Genomic DNA, 22,102 nt, shown 5'->3' with positions numbered 1-22,102 from the left:
TATTCTTCTGGATAAAAAAAAGTCACTAAATTATCAACATCTTAAGGGATAAAAGAAGACAGCACATACCTTCCAAAAGTCTGCCAGTTTACCGTAAACCAGAGCTTTATTAGTTCTTTGGATTTGATTAAGCAGAGTGATGTTGTTACTGTTCAAATGCTGCTCCACCACGAAGCCCAAAAAACTGTTATCAGGTGTATGGGCTGCAAATACATTGTAAAATATAACATAAGTCAAACAGCGTTGAGGGTACTGACTGATTGCTAACACATCTACTTACTCAACTTACAAAATGGATATTTTTCAAAGGATTGAAAGGCCTTTATTGATGGGTAGCACAGTGGTCAGCACTGCTGCCTCGCAGCATCAGTTACCTGAGTTCAATTCTGGCCTCAGGTCACTGTGTGTGAAGTTTGCACATTCTCCCTGTGTCAATGTGGGTTTCCTCCAGGTGCTCCGGTTTCCTCCCACAGTCTAAAAATGTGTGGGTTAGGTTGATTGGCCATGCTAAATTGACCCTTAGTGTCAGGGGGATTAGCAGAGTAAATGCATGGGGTTATGGGAATAGGGCCTGGGTGTGATTGTGGTCAGTACAAACTTGATGGGCTGAATGGCCTTCCTCTGCACTGTAAGGATTCTATGATATGAACTGGTGCCAACTATCTGCTTGATTTTTGAAAATGTGATAACTATATCTTGTTAATTACATTCATTGTGATAACTCAGCGTTTATTTTTGATGAAAACACAATAGGCTAAACTGATGTTCATTTGCTATCTTCATTTCCATTCAGCATGTGACAAAAGTTTAATGAACTGGGCTGTTTTTTATTAGTGTAAATCATTATTAGTATGGTTTATTAGTTTATTAGCAGTAATTCATGCTTGCAAGATAAAAATAAAAATGTTATTAATATGTACTTCCTTGACTTCTCGTCACTTTTCCAGTTCCCATTAGAAATGACAAAGCCCACAATTATATTGGGTTTTACAACTACCAGTAAAAATGTTTTCTGAATGTTTTCAGTAATTGGCAATTTTATTACAAAATTAAAACTTCCACATTAAAAATGTTATTATAGAAACATAGAAAATAGGAGTAGGAGGAGGCCATTTGACCCTTTAAGCCTGCTCCACCATTCATTACGTTCTTGGCTGATTATACAACTCAATAGCCTGATCCCACTTTCCCCTGCCATATGCAATAAGCAAAATATTAACTTTTAATATGTTCGCTAAAGTTTTAATTATAAGGTCTTTCCTAAAAGCCTGGGTTTCATATTTTGTTTAGAGTTATGATTTTGAGTTAAATTTAAATAGTATAATTTCAGCACATGCCATGCACCCAAAGTCCCAAGGTACATCGAAAAAAAGCCAAAGAACAATTTCCAGTCTTTATTCAGGTAGGATGTAATTAAGTGTATTTAAAACAGCACTGCTGTGTTTGAGCAACCTTGGTACCATACATGACTGCAAGATGAACTTCCGACCACATAGCTGCACCTATTTTCACCTCTGTTACATCACCCAACTCCTCCCTGCCTCAGTTAATCTGCTGCTGAAACCCTCATGCAGTTTACATTATAACATTGTTTTCAAAAAACAAGTGTTAGCAATAAAAATGTTTGCAGTGATAGCGAAATGAAAATTATATACAGCTGCACAGTATTTGTTGTATGCCACAGACGAATAATCACAGAAAACCTCTCAGTAATTTACTTGTAGCTCACTTAATATAAAGTCCTAGAGCAAGTTACATATGAATTTACTTACGGAACATGTTGTAAAACTGCTTAGGAATCAGATTGAGTTTGCCCCAAGGGGATCCATGGTTCTTTTTCTTGGCATATTCAGCATGGTTAAATTCTGGCTCAGTTCCAAAAGAATCAAGAACCCTCAAGATGCATCTAAGGAAGAACATCAGAATTACGTAAAATAGTGACACGATTTTAGAATCTAAATTCCTGGTTTGACTATGTGCAGGGTAGGATTAGTAAATTTGCAGGTGACACAAAGATTGGCCAGGTGGTTAACAGCGAGGTTGAGTGCCTTGGACGACAGGAAGATATAGACAAGATGGTCAGACAAGCAAATAAGTGGCAGATGCAATTTAACTCTGAAAAGTGTGAGGTGATACACCTTGGAAGGAGTAATTTGACAAGAAAGTATTCAATGAACAACATGGCACTAGGAAGTCCTGAGGAACAAAGGGAAGTTTGCTTGTTTGTCCAGAGGTCTTAGAAGGAAGAAGGACTTGTTAGTGGGGTGGTGAAAAAGACATATAGGTCACTTGTTTTTATCAATTGAGGCATATTATTACAAAAGCAGGGAAGTCATGTTGGAGTTGTATAGAACTTTGATAAGGCCACCGCTAGATTACTGTGTGCAATTCTGGTCACCACTTTATAGGAAGGATGTGACTGCAGTGGATCAGGTGCAGGAGATTCACTAGGATACTGCCTGGGATAGAACATTTAAGTTATGAAGAGAGATTGGATAGACTTGGGTTGTTTTTGTTGGAGCAAAGACAACTGAGGGGTCAACCTAGTCAAGGAGTACAAGATTATAATGAGCATAAGAACATAAGAACATAAGAAATAGGAGCAGGAGTAGGCCATCTAGCCCTTCGAGCCTGCCCCGCCATTCAATAAGATCATGGCTGATCTGTTGTGGCTCAGTTCCACTTTCCCGCCCTCTCCCCATAACCCTTAATCCCCTCTCTTATCAAGAACCCATCAACCCGCTTCTTAAAAATATTTAGCGAGGCAGCCTCCACCACTTCAACGGGCAGAGAATTCCAGAGATTCACCACCCTTTGAGTGAAGAAGTTCCTCCTCAACTCCGTTCTAAACCGCCTCCCCTTTATCTTGAGGCTGTGCCCCCTAGTCCTACTGTCTTTTTTGAGCGGGAAGAGTCTCTCCACCTCTATCCTATCCATCCCATTCATCATCCTATACGTCTCAATGAGATCTCCCCTCATTCTTCTAAACTCTAACGAGTACAAGCCTAGTTTATTCAGCCTCTCCTCATAGCTCAATCCCCTCAACTCCGGTATCAGCCTAGTAAACCTCCTCTGCACTCCCTCCAGGGCCAAAATATCCTTGCGCAGGTGCGGCGCCCAAAACTGCACACAGTACTCCAGCTGCGGCCTCACCAATGCCCTATACAGCTGCAGCAAGACCTCCCTACTTTTATATTCAATCCCCCTCGCTATGAAGGCCAGCATCCCATTTGCCTTCCTGACCACCTGCTGCACCTGCAAGCTGGGTTTTTGCGACTCATGCACAAGGACCCCGAGGTCCCTCTGCACCGTCGCCTGCTGCAGTTTTTCGCCACGTAAGTAATAGTCCTTCCTACCATTCTTCCTACCAAAGTGGACCATCTCACACTTGCCAACATTAAATTCCATTTGCCATTTCCTGGCCCATTCGCCCAGCCTATCTAGATCCTTCTGCAGACTCTCCACACCCTCCGCACAATTTGCCTTTCCCCCAATCTTGGTGTCATCAGCAAATTTCGACACCCTCCTCCAGATCATCTATATAAATGGTAAAAAGCTGAGGCCCCAGCACCGACCCCTGGGGCACTCCACTAGTCACCATCCGCCAATCCGAATAGCACCCGTTGACCCCCACTCTCTGCCTCCTATTTGACAACCAATCCTCTATCCACGCTAACACCCTACCCCCAACTCCATGTCCCTCGACCTTCTGCAATAACCTCTTGTGAGGTACTTTGTCAAACGCCTTCTGAAAATCTAGAAAGACCACATCCACCGGCTCTCCTCTATCCACCGCCCTAGACACATCCTCATAGAACTCCAGTAAATTTGTCAGACACGACTTCCCTTTAATGAAACCGTGCTGCGTCTGCTCTATCAAGCAATTCCCTTCAAGATGCCTCGCAATTTCCTCCTTAATGACAGATTCTAACATTTTACCTACCACAGACGTTAAACTAACCGGCCTATAATTCCCCGCCTTTTGCCTGGCACCCTTCTTAAACAACGGCGTAACATTAGCCGTTTTCCAATCATCCGGCACTTCCCCGGAATCCAGCGACGTCTGGAAAATAACCACCAAGGCATCCACTATCACCTCCGCCATTTCTTTCAGAACCCTCGAGGAGCAGCTGTTCCCCTTAGTTGAAGGGTCAGTCATGAAGGGGTACAATTTTAAGGTGAGTGGCAGGAGGCTTAGGGGATGTGAGGAAAACCTTTTTACTCAGAGGGTGGTGACAATCTGGAATGCACTGTCTGGGTGGGTGGTGGGGGTAAGTTGCCTCACAGTCTTTACAAAGTACCTAGGTAAGCATTTGGAATGTTGTAACATTTAAAGCAATGGGCCAAGTGCTGGTAAATGAGATTAGATTTGTAGTCAGTAAGATATGTCAGTGCAGACACGATGAGCTGATGTGCCTCTTCTGCATTATATAATTCTGTGATTATCAAGGAGATAATAAGAGTTCTTTTATATTCTATTTACCTCTTTCACTTTTACAAATAAACACAACCATTTCATTCAGAATTATAGATTGGGCAATTTAAAATCCTAATAGCTTTCCTTTTATTGTACAGCAGATGCTGTAATCAAAACTATTCCAAATTGATTCCATCAAAAGCACCACAGACCTTAAAACAATCCACTCCTCCTCATCCATATAATTCAGTTGCACTATGCAATCCTTAACTCCTTAATCCTTACTTGATTCTAAAGATTTTTTAAAAAATAATCTAATCATTTTAAAAGGTCAATTCACTTTCACATCACTGTTCTTTATTTTTCTACTGGAATTACTTGTCACCACTCAGTCAAGTCTGATGCAAAATTTGGTTTGCATATCTGAAGTCCTTGTTGCTTTCCAAAGAATATATTTTTAGAGATACAATTTCTTTTTTTGTTCAAATTTCTTGATCTCCTTGATTGACAGGGCAGAGAGGCAACCCATACTGTACAGATTTTCAATGATGCTCTGATGCAGTTCATGTGCAAAAGAGTACCCTGAAAATGCACTGTTGCTTTGATATTCCGCCCCAAGGGGTAAACATTTGAACACCATCATAATGATGCATCAGGCAGAGATCTTTAGGAACAGAAACTCTAACTTATTTTCTTCTGCTCTCCAATTGGTAAAGGCCAATGGCAGTGCTCATTGACAAATTTCATATTCTAATCAATTTTCCCCACAAGGGAAGGGAATTTCACTTCTTGTTTTATCCCATCCCCTTATATTATTAAACCATAGCTATTGACATCAATATTTCCATGAGTTGTAGTCAGTAAAACCTTAGTGTCAAACCAACACTTACTTTGTAATGTCAACAGAAGGCAGCTTTACTAACCAAATCATCATATTCTGACAAAAGGTCATTGCCCAGAAACACTCATTCATTTCCTACCTTCATAAATGCTACCTGATCTGTGAGTGTTTTGCAACAGTTTCTGTTTTCAGTCCTGTTTTTAAGCATCCACACAATTTTGCTTTGAACCCAGGTACTGTAAAGCTTCCTTTCAGTATATGTGGATGGCTAATAAATTGAAGGCATTGTGGCAAGAGAGATTTCCAACCCAATGCTGTGCACAAATTTGTATAATATGGACTAAAGTGCACTGTAATCCAACTTTTAAAAGGATATCAACAGTAGATTAATTGTATGATAGAAAACAGAACAAACAAAACATAAAGATGGTGCAAAATCTTACCGATAGTGGGTGAAAGATGCACCAAGTACAGTTTGGAGTTGTTTTAATCCAACAATATCGATGTATATGAGATCCAGCAGCTTTGGTCCCCTGATAGGACATCCATCTTTATTTCCAGTCAGGTCGCTCAAGTGACTAATCCAAATTAAACACAAGCACAGGTGGAGATGTAAAATACTGCACTATTTGAACTCATTTACAAGTGTCGCATTCATTTGCAACATCTTTGTGAAGATCAAGATCTAACGTGATCTGAATAATATGCCAGTTAATCAGAACTTACTTTACATTCCCCATTCAATGAAATAGTTTGGAATACCTCCTTGTGGGGGAGTGGGGTTGTGGATTTAGACTATTAAACATCTCAGTCCAGGACATCACTGCTCGAGTTCCTCAGACCCAACCATCTTCAGCTGCTTCATCAACGATCTTCCCTTCATTATAAGATCAGGAGTGGGGTTGATTGCTGATAACTGCACAATGTTCAGCACCATTTACAACTCCTCTGATAATGAAGCAGTCAGTGCCCCTGTGCAACAAACCATGGATGATATCCAGGCTAGGGCTGATGAGAACGTAAGAAATAGGAGCAGGAGTAGGCCATCTAGCCCTTCGAGCCTGCCCCGCCATTCAATAAGATCATGGCTGATCTGTTGTGGCTCAGTTCCACATTCCCGCCCTCTCCCCATAACCCTTAATCCCCTCACTTATCAAAAACCCATCAACCCGCGTCTTAAAAATATTTAGCGAGGCAGCCTCCACCACTTCAACGGGCAGAGAATTCCAGAGATTCACCACCCTTTGAGTGAAGAAGTTCCTCCTCAACTCTGTTCTAAACCGCCCCCCCTTTATCTTGAGGCTGTGCCCCCTAGTCCTACTGTCCTTTCTGAGCGGGAAGAGTCTCTCCACCTCTATCCTATCCATCCCATTCATCATCTTATACGTCTCAATGAGATCTTCCCTCATTCTTCTAAACTCTAACAAGTACAAGCCTAGTTTATTCAGCCTCTCCTCATAGCTCAACCCCCTCAACTCCGGTATCAGCCTAGTAAACCTCCTCTGCACTCCCTCCAAGGCCAAAATATCCTTGCGTAAGTGTGGCGACCAAAACTGCACACAGGACTCCAGCTGCGGCCTCACCAGTGCCCTATACAGCCGCAGCAAGACCTCCCTACTTTTATATTCAATCCCCCTCGCTATGAAGGCCAGCATCCCATTCGCCTTCCTGACCACCTGCTGCACCTGCAAGCTGGGTTTTTGCGACTCATGCACAAGGACCCCGAGGTCCCTCTGCACCGTCGCCTGCTGCAGTTTTTCGCCCTGTAAGTAATAATCCTTCCTACCATTATTCCTACCAAAGTGGACCACCTCGCACTTGCCAACATTAAATTCCATTTGCCATTTCCTGGCCCATTCGCCCAGCCTATCTAGATCCTTCTGCAGACTCTCCACACCCTCCGCGCAATTTGCCGTTCTCACTCGAGCCACGCAAATGCCAGGCAATGACTATTTCCAACAAAATACAACTAAACCATCTCTGCTTGACATTCAAGGCATTACCATCTCTAAATCTCTTACTATCAATATCCTGGGGTTATCAGGGATAAAATGTGATTTTTTTTAACTAAGTGGCAACTCAGGCAGGTAAAGCAGTGTGCTGCCCCCCAGCTTCACAGTTAGCTTTCTCTACCATTTTTTTGACACAGTTTTAACAAGTCCTGGATGTAGGTCCCAACACATCATGCTGGTGGGGTAGGACACCCTGATCAAAGAACAAAATTCCCCCATGAACACGAGGAACACTCCAAAACGCACACACCCCTGCTCCCCCTCCAGGAAATCCTTATGGATGTGGCAAACCCTTCCTCTACCAGGGAATGCTCCCTCCCAAACAAATTCCTCCCTCCGCCTCCCTTCCCAGCAGTGCCATCTCTAGAAATGGCAGGAATGCTGACCCGGGAATGCTTGTGGGGGCCACAATCAGGCCATGGTGGGAGCTGGGGGATGCAGCAGGGTTAGGAAACTGCAGTTTGGGACCACTGCAGAGTTCTGGAACTATCAGGCTCCAGTGCACAGAATGGGGAGATTTGAGTCTGAAGTTGCACTGAAAAAAAGAACTGTGATTCACAATTTACAATTGTGATTAACTTTTTTGGGAGAATCGTCCCCATGGCATCAGTAGCCAGGTAACTCTGTACTGACAGAAGAGGTGGAAAGGAGAAAGAAGAGAAGCAACTAAAAACAACTATGATTACATCCACGCTCAGCTGAAATGCAGAACTCTTCCAGAAAGCATAATGTGAGGCTAGAAGCTGCGGTTTCAAAAACCTCAGAGAAAAACTATGCTGAACTGAAGAAGACTTTCTAAATGTAAAGATAACTTGTGGGTGGAAACTGTTTGCTAGATTTAGCTTGGAGTTATACTTTATGGGATGATGGTTTTGGGAGAAGAGACAATTCTCAGGGTTCAGGAACATTGTGAAATGGAGATAGAGCCCATCTGTATGTGAGGCTGTTGTTGTAGTTAAGTGTATCTTTATTTTGTAATGTGGCTTTTTTTGTTGTGTGATAAAAATTCTTTTACTTGAGTGGGTACAACAAGACTGAACATTTCCCTCACTGGTTTGCGTATCTATCCCCATATAATACCAAACTGAAAAAGCACACTCTTGAGAACTGGTGTTCCAAGTTACTCTTCTGGATTTTGGGAGGTTCTCGTGTCTAACATCAGTTGGGTTCTTAACAGGGGAAGTAAAGAAAATGTACCTTAGGCAAATTTTAGATAGGGCAAAATGTGTCTTATCATACAAGTAATTAAGAAAAGACTTCGAGCAAATAAAATATTTGCTCCTTTATGTATCTGTATTATTGAGCTATTCAATGTGTTATGTCCTATGTTGCTTAATTAAATTTGTTGTTTCAGTGGTTGACTATCTGCTGTTAAGTTTAGATTGCTGTCAGACTGTGATCAGAAACCTCGCTTCAAGTCCTGGATAAACTTCAAAAATTGCATTAGTGTAAGGTATTGCTGAGAAGCTTTGGCATCAAAACAGTTAATTCCCTTACATAAATTCAGCAATGAAAGAAAATGGCAGTTAACTACATTTAATAATATTGACCAAACAAAGAATTTTTCTTTTAAATGTCAAGCAGCTTAAGGTTAGTTTAAGAAAGCAAACTGTCTTGTGATATATGCATGTGCAATGAAGAATCTTGCTTCTGTTAATAACATATTATACTATTTTGCTGAAGTTCCCAAAAGCACAATTACAACTTTCTAAAATATGTAAGAATGACACTTGTAACAAAATAGTTTGGTCTTCTGAAGTGGGATTATACTTATGGGAGTTTAGGATTGCAGTAAAAATATTAAAAGAAAATTTAGTACAAAATGGGACTTTGCTGCAAGTTGCCTGAAGTAAGTAGAACTCAGGAGGCACACCTTGTGATTGAACGAAAGATGGGTTTATCACCATGGAAACTTTCATAACTGAGTCACATCAAAGAAAATGAACACAAGAAGTTTCAATTTATCCCTGCACTATATTCAAAGACTATAAGCAGCATGCCAAAGTTGAAGTGCTATTAAAAGGGATGCGCAGGAAGCTCTTGTTCCACCTTGCTGATTCTTCCAGAATTCACTTCCTGAGCTGATCTGATACAAGAGAATACGTGCTACACTATTACACAGAGCATCTACTCAGCCTCAACTAAAAGTGTGAGACAACCCTAAATATATGTACAAAACTCTTTCAAAGTAATAGCATTGTATAAACCACCTTTTCTAATAAGGGTATGCATTTTGGAGTTAGCAGGCTTTGTTTCATTTGTGAAGCAATTTGGAATTGTGCAGCAAACATAGTTTTTAATACAGGTCTTTAATCTTCTGGTATATCCTAAAGGATCTATTATTAATCCATGGTCCACAAAGTTCTGGCATAACATAAGAACATAAGAAATAGGAGCAGGAGTAGGCCATCTAGCCCTTCGAGCCTGCCCCGCCATTCAATAAGATCATGGCTGATCTGTCGTGTCTCAGCTCCACATTCCCGCCCTCTCCCCATAACCCTTAATCCCCTCGCTTATCAAAAACCCATCAACCCGTGTCTTAAAAATATTTAGCGAGGCAGCCTTCACCACTTCAACAGGCAGAGAATTCCAGAGATTCACCACCCTTTGAGTGAAGAAGTTCCTCCTCAACTCCGTTCTAAACCGCCCCCCTTTATCTTGAGGCTGTGCCCCCTAGTCCTACTGTCCTTTCAGAGCGGGAAGAGCCTCTCCACCTCTATCCTATCCATCCCATTCATCATCTTATACGTCTCAATGAGATCTCCCCTCACACTCTAATGAGTACAAGCCTAGTTTATTCAGCCTCTCCTCATAGCTCAACCCCCTCAACTCCGGCATCAGCCTAGTAAACCTCCTCTGCACTCCCTCCAAGGCCAAATTATCCTTGCGCAAGTACGGCGACCAAAACTGCACACAGTCCTCCAGCTGCGGCCTCACCAATGCCCTATACAGCTGCAGCAAGACCTCCCTACTTTTATATTCAATCCCCCTCGCTATGAAGGCCAGCATCCCATTCGCCTTCCTGACCACCTGCTGCACCTGCAGGCTGGGTTTTTGCGACTCATGCACAAGGACCCCGAGGTCCCTCTGCACTGTCGCCTGCTGCAGTTTTTCGCCACGTAAGTAATAATCCTTCCTACCATTATTCCTACCAAAGTGGACCACCTCGCACTTGCCAACATTAAATTCCATTTGCCAGTTCCTGGCCCATTCGCCCAGCCTATCTAGATCCTTCTGCAGACTCTCCACACCCTCCGCGCAATTTGCCGTTCCACCAATCTTGGTGTCATCAGCAAATTTCGACACCATACACTCGGTTCCCTCCTCCAGATCATCTATATAAATGGCAAATAGCTGAGGCCCCAGCACCGACCCCTGGGGCACTCCACTAGTCACCAACCGCCAATCCGAATAGCACCCATTAACCCCCACTCTCTGTCTCCTATTTGACAACCAATCCTCTATCCACGCTAACACCCTACCCCCAACTCCATGCCCCCTTACCTTCTGCAATAACCTCTTGTGATAGCCTTTTGTGATAACAAAATATCTTTTTTAACATAAAGCCATGTTTTATACCTGCAGTTTCTTGTAAGCCCATTTTTGATTGTGGGCTTAAAAATATTTCCCTGATTAAGGAATAAAGCATCTGTCTCTCACCCTACATAGCCAGCTACATAGACAGACCACATTTACATAGCAAAGGAAGATGCAGATTCAAAAGTATAGCGCCTCTTTACTCCAATGGTCTGTCACAGAAAAGGCTTTATCTGGATAGTCCCTCATTACTCATATTCCACCATCCTGCTTCCTCCTGTGTCTATCCTGAAAATAATTCTCTCCCATGTCACTTAACTTCACTTTCAAATCCCAACTGCACCTTCCATTCCCAAATATATTTTGGCCATCACGGGTTTGTTCAACCATTTCCTCACCTCCACTTTTATCTCAGTAACATCTTTACTCTCACCCATCTCAGTTGTTTATCTCATAGGACCTATATGTTTGAACTTGATCAGGTTCTGAGGAAAGGTCATCACCCTGAAATGTTAACCTTCTTTCTCACGGACATTGCCAAACTTTGAGTATTTCCACCATTTTCTGTGTCTATATAAATGCAAGTTGTTGCTGTTCAGAATGTTGAGTGTTAACAGCACAAATTTAAAAGCTCTTAAGAAAAACAAGACAATATTTAAGAATGTACGTGCCAGATAAGCTAAATTAGGAAGAAAGTAGATAATGACTTGTCATTATCATAGTTAGCCCCAGAGCATCACTTAGGAAAGCAGCACCAATCACTTGTCAGCCCAAGTTGGTCTTACCTGCAGACTGACATGTAGTGTTACATTATCGTTGGAGTTGAATGGGAACTAAACACTGGAATAGTCAACAACCTTAATCTTGATTTCATGATGGAGGAAAGATTGCTCAAGTAGCTGAAGATAATTTGCTGAGAAACTTCTGTGATGGCCTGGTGAAGTGCTGGCTGGTCTCCAATAACTATGTCTTCCTTCATATTAGATACTGGAGGGTTTCCATTTGGCAATCTTATTGATGCCAATTTTATTAGGACTCATTGGTACAATATTTGGTCAAATACTGCTTTGATGTTAAAAGCAGCCACTCTCACCTTTTTTCTGGCATTCAGATCTTATGTTCATGCTTGGACCAAGGCTCTGTGTGGCACAGCAGTTAGCCCTGCTGCTTCACAGCACCAGGGACCCTAGTTTGATTCCTGGCTTGGGTCACTGTCTGTCTGAAGTCTGCACATTCTGCTTGTGTCTGCATGGGTTTCCTCCAGATGCTTGGTTTATCTCACAGTCTGAAAGATGTAGCGGTTAGGTGCATTGGCCATGCTAAGTTTTCCTTCAGTGCACCCGAATAGGCGTCAGAGTGTGGTGACTAGGGGATTTTCACAGTAACCTCAATCAAGTGTTAATGTAAGCCTACTTGTGACACTAATAAATAAACTTTAACACTGAAGAGGTCTGGCACTTGAACTGAGCATCAGGGGGAAGATTACTGATGAGTAGGTATTGTTTGGTGGAACTATTAATGACACCTCATATTATTTTAATGATGATTGAGAGACCAATAGGGTGGTAATTGACCATGTTAGATTTTGTTTTGTGTACAGGACAATTTTCCATTGTCAGAAAGAAACCAGTGTCATAGCTGTGCTGCAATAGTTGATTATGGCAGTAGTTAGTTCTGGGGTATAGGTCTTCAGTACTACAGCCAAGATGTTGTCAGTGCACATAGCCTTATGCTAATCTTGTCTATATTGTTCCAATTTAAGTAGATGTGCGTCTGTTGTGGCCAATGCACTCATGTGCTTCTTAATGTCACATGTAACATTATCCATTCAACAAAGAATAGATGGTACCAATATACGTGCTATGCATTTATCATTTATCAAGGACAGTCTACATTTCATCAGTAAACACCATATCATTATGTAACATTTATTTTCACATTTATTTTTGTATTTACTGAAGGAAAAACAGTTTCTGCTTTAGTTTTCACTCTTAGCATTCATGGTGTTATCACCAAACAGAAACTGTACCCTCATGAAATAAGCCAATGGATAGACAATTATTTTATTCAGCTTGTGATATTGTTTCTTGCCAGATATTTAAGAGACTTCTGTAACTTCTTCAGTTTATCTTACCCTCTTAGCTCATTTACTGATGTAGAAAGTATCAAGTTGTGGCCTAGTAAATACAGAGAGGCTATTAGATCACTCCACTGCACCAATTCACCAAGTGGACCTCCTTTTAAGACATTCTCGACGATTTTAAATCCTGATTCCTTTGTCAGAAGACCTAAATGAAGTAAAATCTAACAAAAAGAAGAGGAAATGATTAGTCCTTTTTGTAAAATAAATGGTAGTTTAAAAATTAAAGGATTATTAAGATAGTTGTTGAAGCTTTAAAAGTTTATTTATTTATTAGTCACAAGTATGCTTACATTAACAATGAAGTTACTGTGAAAATCCCCTAGCTGCCACACTCTGGCACAAGTTGCAAAGATGCAGTTGGAAGCAAGGAAATGAAACTTTGAAACAGTGCAAAGAATCCATAAATGTAACATTTGTGATTGAATTTGAAAAAAGATCTTAACAGGAAAGAATAATCCTTGTAAAGATAAACAATAAATCAAACTGATCTTGATGTATGATGCATTTTACGCAGGCAGCACACAGTGGTTAGCACTGCTGCCTCACAGCACCAGGAACCTGGGTTCGACTCCCAGCTTGGATCACTGTCTGTCTGGAGTCTGCAAGTGCTCCTCACGTCTGCATGGGTTTCCTCTGGGTGCTTCGGTTTCCTCCCACAGTGCAAAAGACGTGCTGGTTAGATGCATTGGCCATGCTAAAATTTTTCCTCAGAGTACCCGAACAGGCACAGGTATGGCGACTAGGAGATTTTCATAGTAACTTCATTGCAGTGTTAATGTAAGCCTACTTGTGACACTAATAAATAAACTTTAAAATTGAAATTGCATTAAGTTTGTTAATGTATTTTGCTTATACTTGATTTCAAATGGGCATCCCTAATGGCTCATTGTGTAAGTGCATGTGACATGGTACTTAACTATATGGACAGGAAGACTCCTGTTTGAGAGAAAGAGAACATTTGGCTATTGTTCCCGTTCCTAATCACCATCAGTGATTTCTGCTGTAAAATGTTCATAGGTTTCCAGTTGTGCAGATACTGGGTAAAACAAGATTGAGCCTGCTGAACAATGAGCAAGCTATGAGAGGGCTGCCAGCATCCATGCAACTATATCTCAGTAAGATGTTGAACTTAAAGAACAGCAGAAGAGAGGACAGATGGGGGAAAACACTGAAGAAGAAAAAACATTTTTTACTTTTCTTAGTACAATAGATAATACTGGGCTGCTCATTATGACTCCTTTCATGCAGACTAAGGCAGAGTCTATTGGTAGAATATTGTGGACATAGGGGGCCCCAGGCACAAATCCCATTCAGCCAGTGAATTTGGCAAGAGGCTTAAAATGGGATGTGTGCTGGGTGTTAAATGGTGTTCCCACACCCCACTTGAACATGAAAGAGTTTTGAACTACTTCCAAGTTTACGGATGGTAGAATGTGGTAGGCTGCTCAGATTGTGTTAGAATTACTGAGACACAACAATCATGAGCAGAGGCAGGGGAAGAGTGGTACAATATTAGAGGTGGAAATAGATGTTCTTAGTGTTGGCACAATCGTGGTCAGAAGTTCATCTCAAGGTCAGGTATGGCAAAAAAGGTGTAGGAAGCTTTGACCAGCCGCACACAGTTGCCAGGGAGCACAATATAGTTAGTGATTAGGGAAGAGAGTTTATGGTAAGAGACTGAAAATACTCGTATCTGCATTCTTACATTTAGTTGACAAATATTCAGAAAGCCCACAACCTGTGGTTACTGTTAAGTTACTATGTATGCACAATATTCAAAAACTTGTCAACTACACACATTGCAAATCAAATCTGTCAAATAATGCAGATAATTGTTTTCATGATTTTGACAACATTATGGAAGGGTAAGCAATTATTCTCTACTTCTGATAACTCCACACCATGTAAACTATCCTTCACTGCTACATCATCTAACCAAATAAAAGATCAAATATCGCCACAACAAGGCAAGTATATGCAAAGAAGAAAAATGTACTTTATTCCCAGTGGAACACTACCTTGGGGCAAGCAACAAATCCTGCAACAGGGGAACCCACAGAAACTCGCCTGCTACCAGTTGCCTAAAACAGGATGTTGCTAAAATTTGATATTTGCATTTGTTTCCTCCATTCTCTGGTTATCAGAGATTGTTTGCAGAAGCTCTACTGCCAGTACAGAGAGAAGGAATATCAGACTTATCCTATACCAATTCCAAAATATAACTGTTCTAGCTGACCTAAAATGGTTCTTGGTCTCACAATAACTAAAATTTAAAGATTTTGCCCTTGCATTTGAACTATTCCCTAATCTCTAACTTCCTCCAATGCTAAAATCTTGCTCTTTCTCAAACTTTCCATTCCTTTAGCATCATCTCCCTTTTCCCTATTACTGATGGCCATAATCCTTCAGCTGCATTAAGTCTACACTTACAAATTTCCTCCCTGAACCAATCCACTTCTCTGCCATCCTCTTCCTCTTTTAAAAAAGGTTGATATCTTTGATCAAGTTTTTAACTTTTTCTCCTCTCTCTTTATTTGGTTTAGAATTCATTTCCATAAAGTACATCTTGGTATCCTGTCCATGTGTTGTTTCAGTGCAAGTTGCTGTGTATTCCTATGTTCTGAACAACTATGCCAATGTTTCTTTCCTATAAATACCACGCAAAAAAAAAAACTGCAAGGCAACTTCAAATATTTGTATTTTTTTCTCTGAAAAAAGTTGTTTACTGTAAAAAATAAGATTTTTAAACACATAATACATACAGAATCATCATAGAATCTCCACCAGTGCAGCAGAAGTCCATTCGGTTCATCGAGTTTACACTGATCCTCCAATCCTCCCAACCCATTCCCACAATCTCACACATCTACTTCATTAATCCCTCTAACCTACACATCTTTGGACACTAAGGGATAACTTAGCATGGTCAATCACCTAACCTGCACATCTTTGGTCAGTGGGAGGAAATCCCCCACAGACACGGGGAGACCATGCAAACTCCACACAATCATCTGAAGACGGAATCGAACCGGGCGCTGTGAGGGGGCAGTACTAACCACTATTCCTGCAGATAATATGTCTTCTGTCTCAAAGTATGGTAGTTGTGACAGGGGAACAGGATTAGAAGCTTTGCTGCAAAAAGATGTTTTGTTGAAGCTTTTTGTCTTGCACTCACCAGGATAACCACAAGAGTAGCAATGTCAGGGAACAGTCACCCGAGGCTGAAATCGAACCCGGGTCCTTGGTGCTGTCAGGCAGTTGTCCTAGCCAACGTGCCACTGTGCTGCCATATGATGCAAGTAATAATACATATGTAACGCAAGTGCAATTGCATTTTAACCATTTAACCATGTCTGAAGAAGAGTCCTACAGATTCAAAACATTAACTTTGTATTCTCTCTTCACAGACATTGCCAGATTTCCTGAGCTTTTCCAGCATTTTCTGCTCTTGTATTTTAACCAAATTATCTCTTAAAATGGCCTGCAAGTGTGTTTCTTCAAAAACAAAATTAAGGACTTAAAAGGCAAAAAGTCTATAATGTTATACCTTTTTCACTGGTCGATTTTCTAAATTCTGTTTCTTTGCCAGTATTTTTATATCTTCTATCCAGGTCGCCTTCATCCTTTGTATCCTTTGTTTTATCCAAGAGAGTTCTTCACGTGCAGCCAGTGTTTTCAGCAAATCATCCATGCTGGTCATAACCTTGGCCTAGCAACAAGAATAACAGTGATTTCAAACAAACAATACAGAAAATAATGTAGAGCCGGAAGAAAGGATGATAATTAAGCACTGCATTTTCTTTTCTGTAGAAACTTTGCTGCTATTACCCTGACTGCCTCCTGATGAAAATTCTTGTTCAACGTTGGTGTCTCAGGTGCAGCAGTGCTGATTACCGCAATAAGCTGTACGCTTATTTTACATGTGTATTGTCCAATACCTAATTACAGGATAGGGTAACTCACAGAATCAGCAATAGGCACCCTTTGTGATTTGAACAGAATTAAATACTAGGCAAACTGAAGATATTGGTTGGAATTTTACTGGCACACACGCCCTGAGTCTGGGGGCAGGTGAGGCTCGGAGAGTGGCATTCTCCTGTTGACCTCGAGCAGGATCATATGGACCTCAGATGGGCTTGCCAGTAAAATTCCACCCATTATCTTTGTTCTCTGCTTCAAATTCTAACCCCTAGATATTGGCTCCATCCTCTGCCTCACAACAAACTGAGATTAAACAAATCTGCTTGCAAACTTGGTATCACATCTGACCCCAAGATGAGCAACTGACCACATTTGCACCACCATGAAAATCATGAATCATGGCCGCCAATCACCTCCTATTTACACCTTCGCCCAATCTCAGCTCATCTGCTGCTGAAATCCCAATCGTGCTTTCATTACAAGTAGGCTTGACTATTCCACTGCACCCCTGGCTGATCTGTCACAAACATTGGGTCATCTAAAATTCTGCTGTTCCTATCTTAACTTGCACTAAGTCTTGCTTGCCTATTACTCTTGTACTCACTGACCTACACTGGTTCCTGGTCAAGCAATATCATCTTTGCTTTTAAATTCTGACATGTTTCACCCATTCCTATCTCCCCCTAAGCCCTGGAGATATCTGCACTCTTCCAATTTTGGACTCTTGAACATCCCTAAATGTAACTGATCCATCATTGGTGGCTGTGGCTTCTATTGCCTAGGCGTAAGTTCTGAAATACTCTCATTATACCTCTCTTCCTCACTTTTCTCCTTTAAGACACTTACGAAAAACAAAACTAATCTCTTTGCCTATGTTTTTGGTCATCTGACTCAGTGTGGTTAAGTGCCATATTTTGTTTTATAATGCTCCTGTGAAGTATTTTGGGACATGGTAGAAATAGGCTGATTTCACAATGACAAGAATAGACAATCGGAAATTCATCTTAGGGGTCAAATGTGACACCAATTTTGCAAACAGACAAGTTTACTTTGAGACTGCTGCCAGGAAAAGGGATAGCGTTGGCAGCAATGGAACAGTTTGGAGCTGGAACAGAACACAGTGGTTACAAGCTTCCCAGTACCACAATTTTCACAACAATCACTGCCAAGCTTAAACAATAAAGTACATATTCACTTTATTTATGGAAAGACTGGTGGGAAGCTGAAAAATTATGATGGGATTACCACACACAATGTCATTAAAAACATAAAACTATATTAGAATAAGGAACAACCATTGCTGCAGATGGTGTGCTTCTAAAAAACAACTAAAATATGTGAATGATTCACTTCTCTCACCTTGGGTTTTAAGGCATCATTATCAGCAATCTCACTTATTCTTACTGGAAGCATGGGGCAGAAATTCTCAACCTGAAGAATTTTAAAATTTAAACAATGAATACAAAGCATTACAATAGAACATTGTAATAGAAAGAAAAAGATTTGGTTTTTTTTGCTCTAACTTGGATGAGAACCTGCCACTAACCCTCTCACTCTGAAACAAGTTGTGGAAAGGTTTACAAGAAAGGCCCCGGATAACTGTCCCTTCCGCTTTCTTTATTTCGCAGTGGGAGTGCCTGGCTTTTGTACAGTGCTTCTTTAAACCATACAGGTGAACTCACCCATTGCCTTCCAAAATGGTGAATTCTTGCACATTTACACGTTGCTGGAAACTGCACAAGTCCAGATTCCAAAGCCCAATTTTCAACCACAAGTTAAACCTAGATCTAAAACCTTCCTTTCAATTTGTTGTTTATTCTTTGAGTTTACAGTATCAGTAATACCATAATACTAATCACTTTTGCACAATACCATTCTATTCTACAAAAGCATCCTATCTATATCACAAAGGTGTCACAAGAGGATGCCTTGCTACTGCAAATCAGTTTGATGAAACTCAGGAGGTTGAGTGAAGGAATTTTCAAAAGGACACTAGAAGATCTGCCCTGCGGTGTAGGGAGAAGGGAGCCTGTTGAACACTGAGGGAGTTAGAACTTTACCTACAAGCACAATGGATAAACATGGAATGAGATTTTCAGTTGTGCTTATGGGAAAAGTACTTTCTCTGCAGTTTAGTGTATTGGCTACACACTAAGTTATGATTAATCTATGTTGATTTTAGTGTGTTTATTCCAGGGAGAGTTTTAACACATGAAATCTCAGTGTGTAATGTTTTCCATCAGTCACTAGAAAATTTATGTGTCTTTTTAAAAGTTATTGGTCTCTATGAAAAATGCAACAGTAGCTCATCTATTCATCTGTTAGATTCCTTTTGAACATAAATCGCTGAGAAGCAACTACTCCAACATTACTTTGTATTCTTAGGTATCTGAGCTGTAATGTTTCATCTAACAGAGATTGCAGCTTTGAACATTCCTGCAGTAACAGCAAGGAATTTTCAATATTTTTTGTAAAGGATGGTTTTGTTTGTTAAATTGGTTAACTTTTATAGGGCAGCCTGGAGGCAGTCACTGGATTTCTCAAATATACATTGTCATCAAGGGCTCAGTGAACTTGTGTAATTGAACATATCTTTTACAATTATATTTAATTTAAGCTTGTATTGTTTAGGTAGAACATATGAAATTGATCAAATTACATCTATTTAGCAGTGCAAATATATAGAGTTGCTCGCAATTTGTGAACTTTGAAATTTCCTACCCAAGTTTCAAATACATTATAGCACATTCACTTAAGCACCACTTGCACTAAATCAATATGCCTGCAATTATTTTTACAAAATACTATTTTAATTTACTTTTAGGAAAGAGAGTTATTCTTTGTATCAATTTTAAGATTTACATATTTATAAATTATATTGGTTAAGGAGATGAATAAAATGATTTACAGGTAATGCAAATAATAAATATATGCTCTGTACATTAGCTACATACTTTAGTTAGGGCAGCATGATGGCACAATGGTTAGCCCTGCTGCCTCACAGCACCAGGGACCTGGGTTCAATTCCAGCCTTGGATGACTATGTGAAGTTTGCATGTTTTCCTCGTGCCCGCGTGGGTTTCTTCCAGGTGCTCCAGTTTCCTCTCTCAGTCCAAAGATGTGCAAGTTAGGTGGACTGGCCATGCTGTAATGCCCCTTTAGTGTCCAAGATGTGTAAGTAAGTGGATTAACCATGCTAAATGCGCTGGGTTACAGGAATAGATGATTCTTGAGTGGGCTGCTCTTTCGGAGAGTTGATGCTGACTCAATGGGCCGGATAACCTCTTTCTGCCTGTAGGGATTCCATGGATTCTATCCTGACTTGGTGATGATACAAAACTAAGAGGGACAGTAAGGTGTGACCCCACACAACAGATCAGATCTAAGCTCTGCAGTCCTGCCACATCCAGTTGCAAATGATTGTGGACAATTAAGCAACTCATTAAAAGAAAAGGCTCCACAAATACCCCCATCCTCAATGATGGGGGAGTCCAGTACATCGGTGCAAAAGTCAAACTAAATATAATACCATTTGCAGACACTTGGAGAATAAACAGACTCTACACGCACAGTGACTCTAGACCGGAATCAAACCCGGGTCTGGGTGTTATGAGGCAGCAGCCTAATCACTGTGCCACTCTTTCATTCAGTCTCCTCATCCAAGTCATTGATATGGATTGAAAATGGAGGATATTCAACACAGTGGGCAAAATTATCCCCAGAAATTTTGAAGTGTTATAGTGGGAAGAGAAGGGGTGGAACCTAAACACGCCAGTAAAATCAGCTTCAGAGTGCTCGGCTGCCATGTCGCGATGGTGCCCCAATTCCATGGTGCACTGGGAGAACCCCTTCCACCTCACCACAGATATCAGACAATCCTATCTTCATCGACGGCATGGTCCCCCCCCCAACCCTGACACTGGTCACCTGCATTGGGGCATCAGAGGCCTCCCGATGGGTTCCCTGGCTGACCCTTGGCATGCACCCCCTCGGTCCTGTCAAGATCCCTGTTGCAATCCCAAACTTGCATAGCCCCTCTGCATAGACCCCTACCCCTCTGGCCCTGCCCCGGCACACCAGTGGCAACTGGTGCCTGCTGCCGGCAATGGCTGATGTTCATGTCAGGATATCTGGTGGGCACTGCCCAGCCATGCCCTGAGGACTTCAATGGCCTCTGAGCCCCTGGCATGATGAGCTTGCCATATCTGCAGTATGCAGACCAGTAGTGATTCGCTCCTGCGTGACAGCTTGCCGGAGAGATAGGAAGCATATATGCTGAACTCTAACGATACTGAAATCCAGTCAAATTCATGCTAATAAGCATCGTGTCCTTTCTGGTCACAAAACGGTTTGTGTCATTAAAAAAGGGACTGGGAGATAGAAAACAGTTTTGCGCCAGACGCAAATTGGATTTTTAGCATCGCATGCTATTTTGCCAGCTCCCACACTGATCACCAGGCATGGTGAAGTGGTAAAATCCTGCCCCTTATTTCAATAGCTTAAATAATGCCCAAGATTTTATTACAAACATCCTTTAGAATAATCACTTGATCCTTTTTTAGAAAGCACAACCCAAAACTGTAACCATAAAAATATCTGAAACTGCACCGAGAACGAAGTTAATGTTACCACAATTCAGAATATTTCTCTCTATTTTAAACATTAAGCCATTCTGATGAGATGAACTCGAGGTAATTTTACATATGAAATGGTATGCTGAATCCTGTTGAATCTTCTGCCATTTATCTAACATCACAATTAATTGATTCTTTTAATACCTCCACTTGTAGAGAATAGCCTGAAATCTATAGCCAAAAGTTGAAGTTTCATCAACTTCACAACAAGCAGCATGGTGGCACGGTTAACACTGCTGCCTCACAGTGCCAGGGACCCGGGTTCGATTTCCAGATTGGGTCATTGTCTGTGTGGAGTCTGCACATTCTCCCCATGTCTGCATGGGTATCGTCCCAGTGCTCTAGTTTCGTCCCACAGTTTGAAAGACGTGCTGGTTAGGTGCATTGGCCATGCTAAATTCTTCCTCAGCGTATCTGAACAGGTGCTGGCATGTGGTGACTGGGGGATTTTCACAGTGACTTCATTGCAGTGTTAATGCTAGAAATAAACTTTAAGAGGATAACTCCAGAAAATAATTCACCAAAACTTGGCCCAAGATCACAGGATGATCAGCTAGGGAAAAGAATGTAAAGCAAAAAAGGTCCTATTTTCTCCTG

At 41.1% G+C, this 22,102-nt stretch overlaps 1 protein-coding gene across 3 annotated transcripts in view; it reads right to left on the bottom strand.

Moving 5' to 3' along the window:
* Nucleotides 1-22,102, bottom strand: part of LOC145355065 (alpha-1,6-mannosylglycoprotein 6-beta-N-acetylglucosaminyltransferase A-like) — a 123,297-nt gene that overhangs the window by 43,281 nt on the left and 57,914 nt on the right. For all 3 annotated transcript variants that reach the window (XM_080206892.1, XM_080206910.1, XM_080206901.1), the window contains 6 exons: nt 18,231-18,302; nt 16,498-16,659; nt 12,942-13,111; nt 5,702-5,836; nt 1,773-1,906; nt 70-203 (listed from right to left, as the gene is read on the bottom strand). In XM_080206892.1, the coding sequence (XP_080063018.1) occupies nt 70-203; nt 1,773-1,906; nt 5,702-5,836; nt 12,942-13,111; nt 16,498-16,659; nt 18,231-18,302 (807 nt within the window). The remainder of the gene's footprint in view (nt 1-69; nt 204-1,772; nt 1,907-5,701; nt 5,837-12,941; nt 13,112-16,497; nt 16,660-18,230; nt 18,303-22,102) is intronic.

This window comes from Carcharhinus amblyrhynchos, chromosome 2, assembly GCF_965287045.1.
Source record: "Carcharhinus amblyrhynchos chromosome 2, sCarAmb.v2.hapA, whole genome shotgun sequence".
In the NCBI taxonomy this organism is placed as follows: domain Eukaryota; kingdom Metazoa; phylum Chordata; class Chondrichthyes; order Carcharhiniformes; family Carcharhinidae; genus Carcharhinus; species Carcharhinus amblyrhynchos.
Note: the sequence above shows the minus strand (reverse complement) of the source record. Positions and strands in the feature narration are given on the sequence as shown.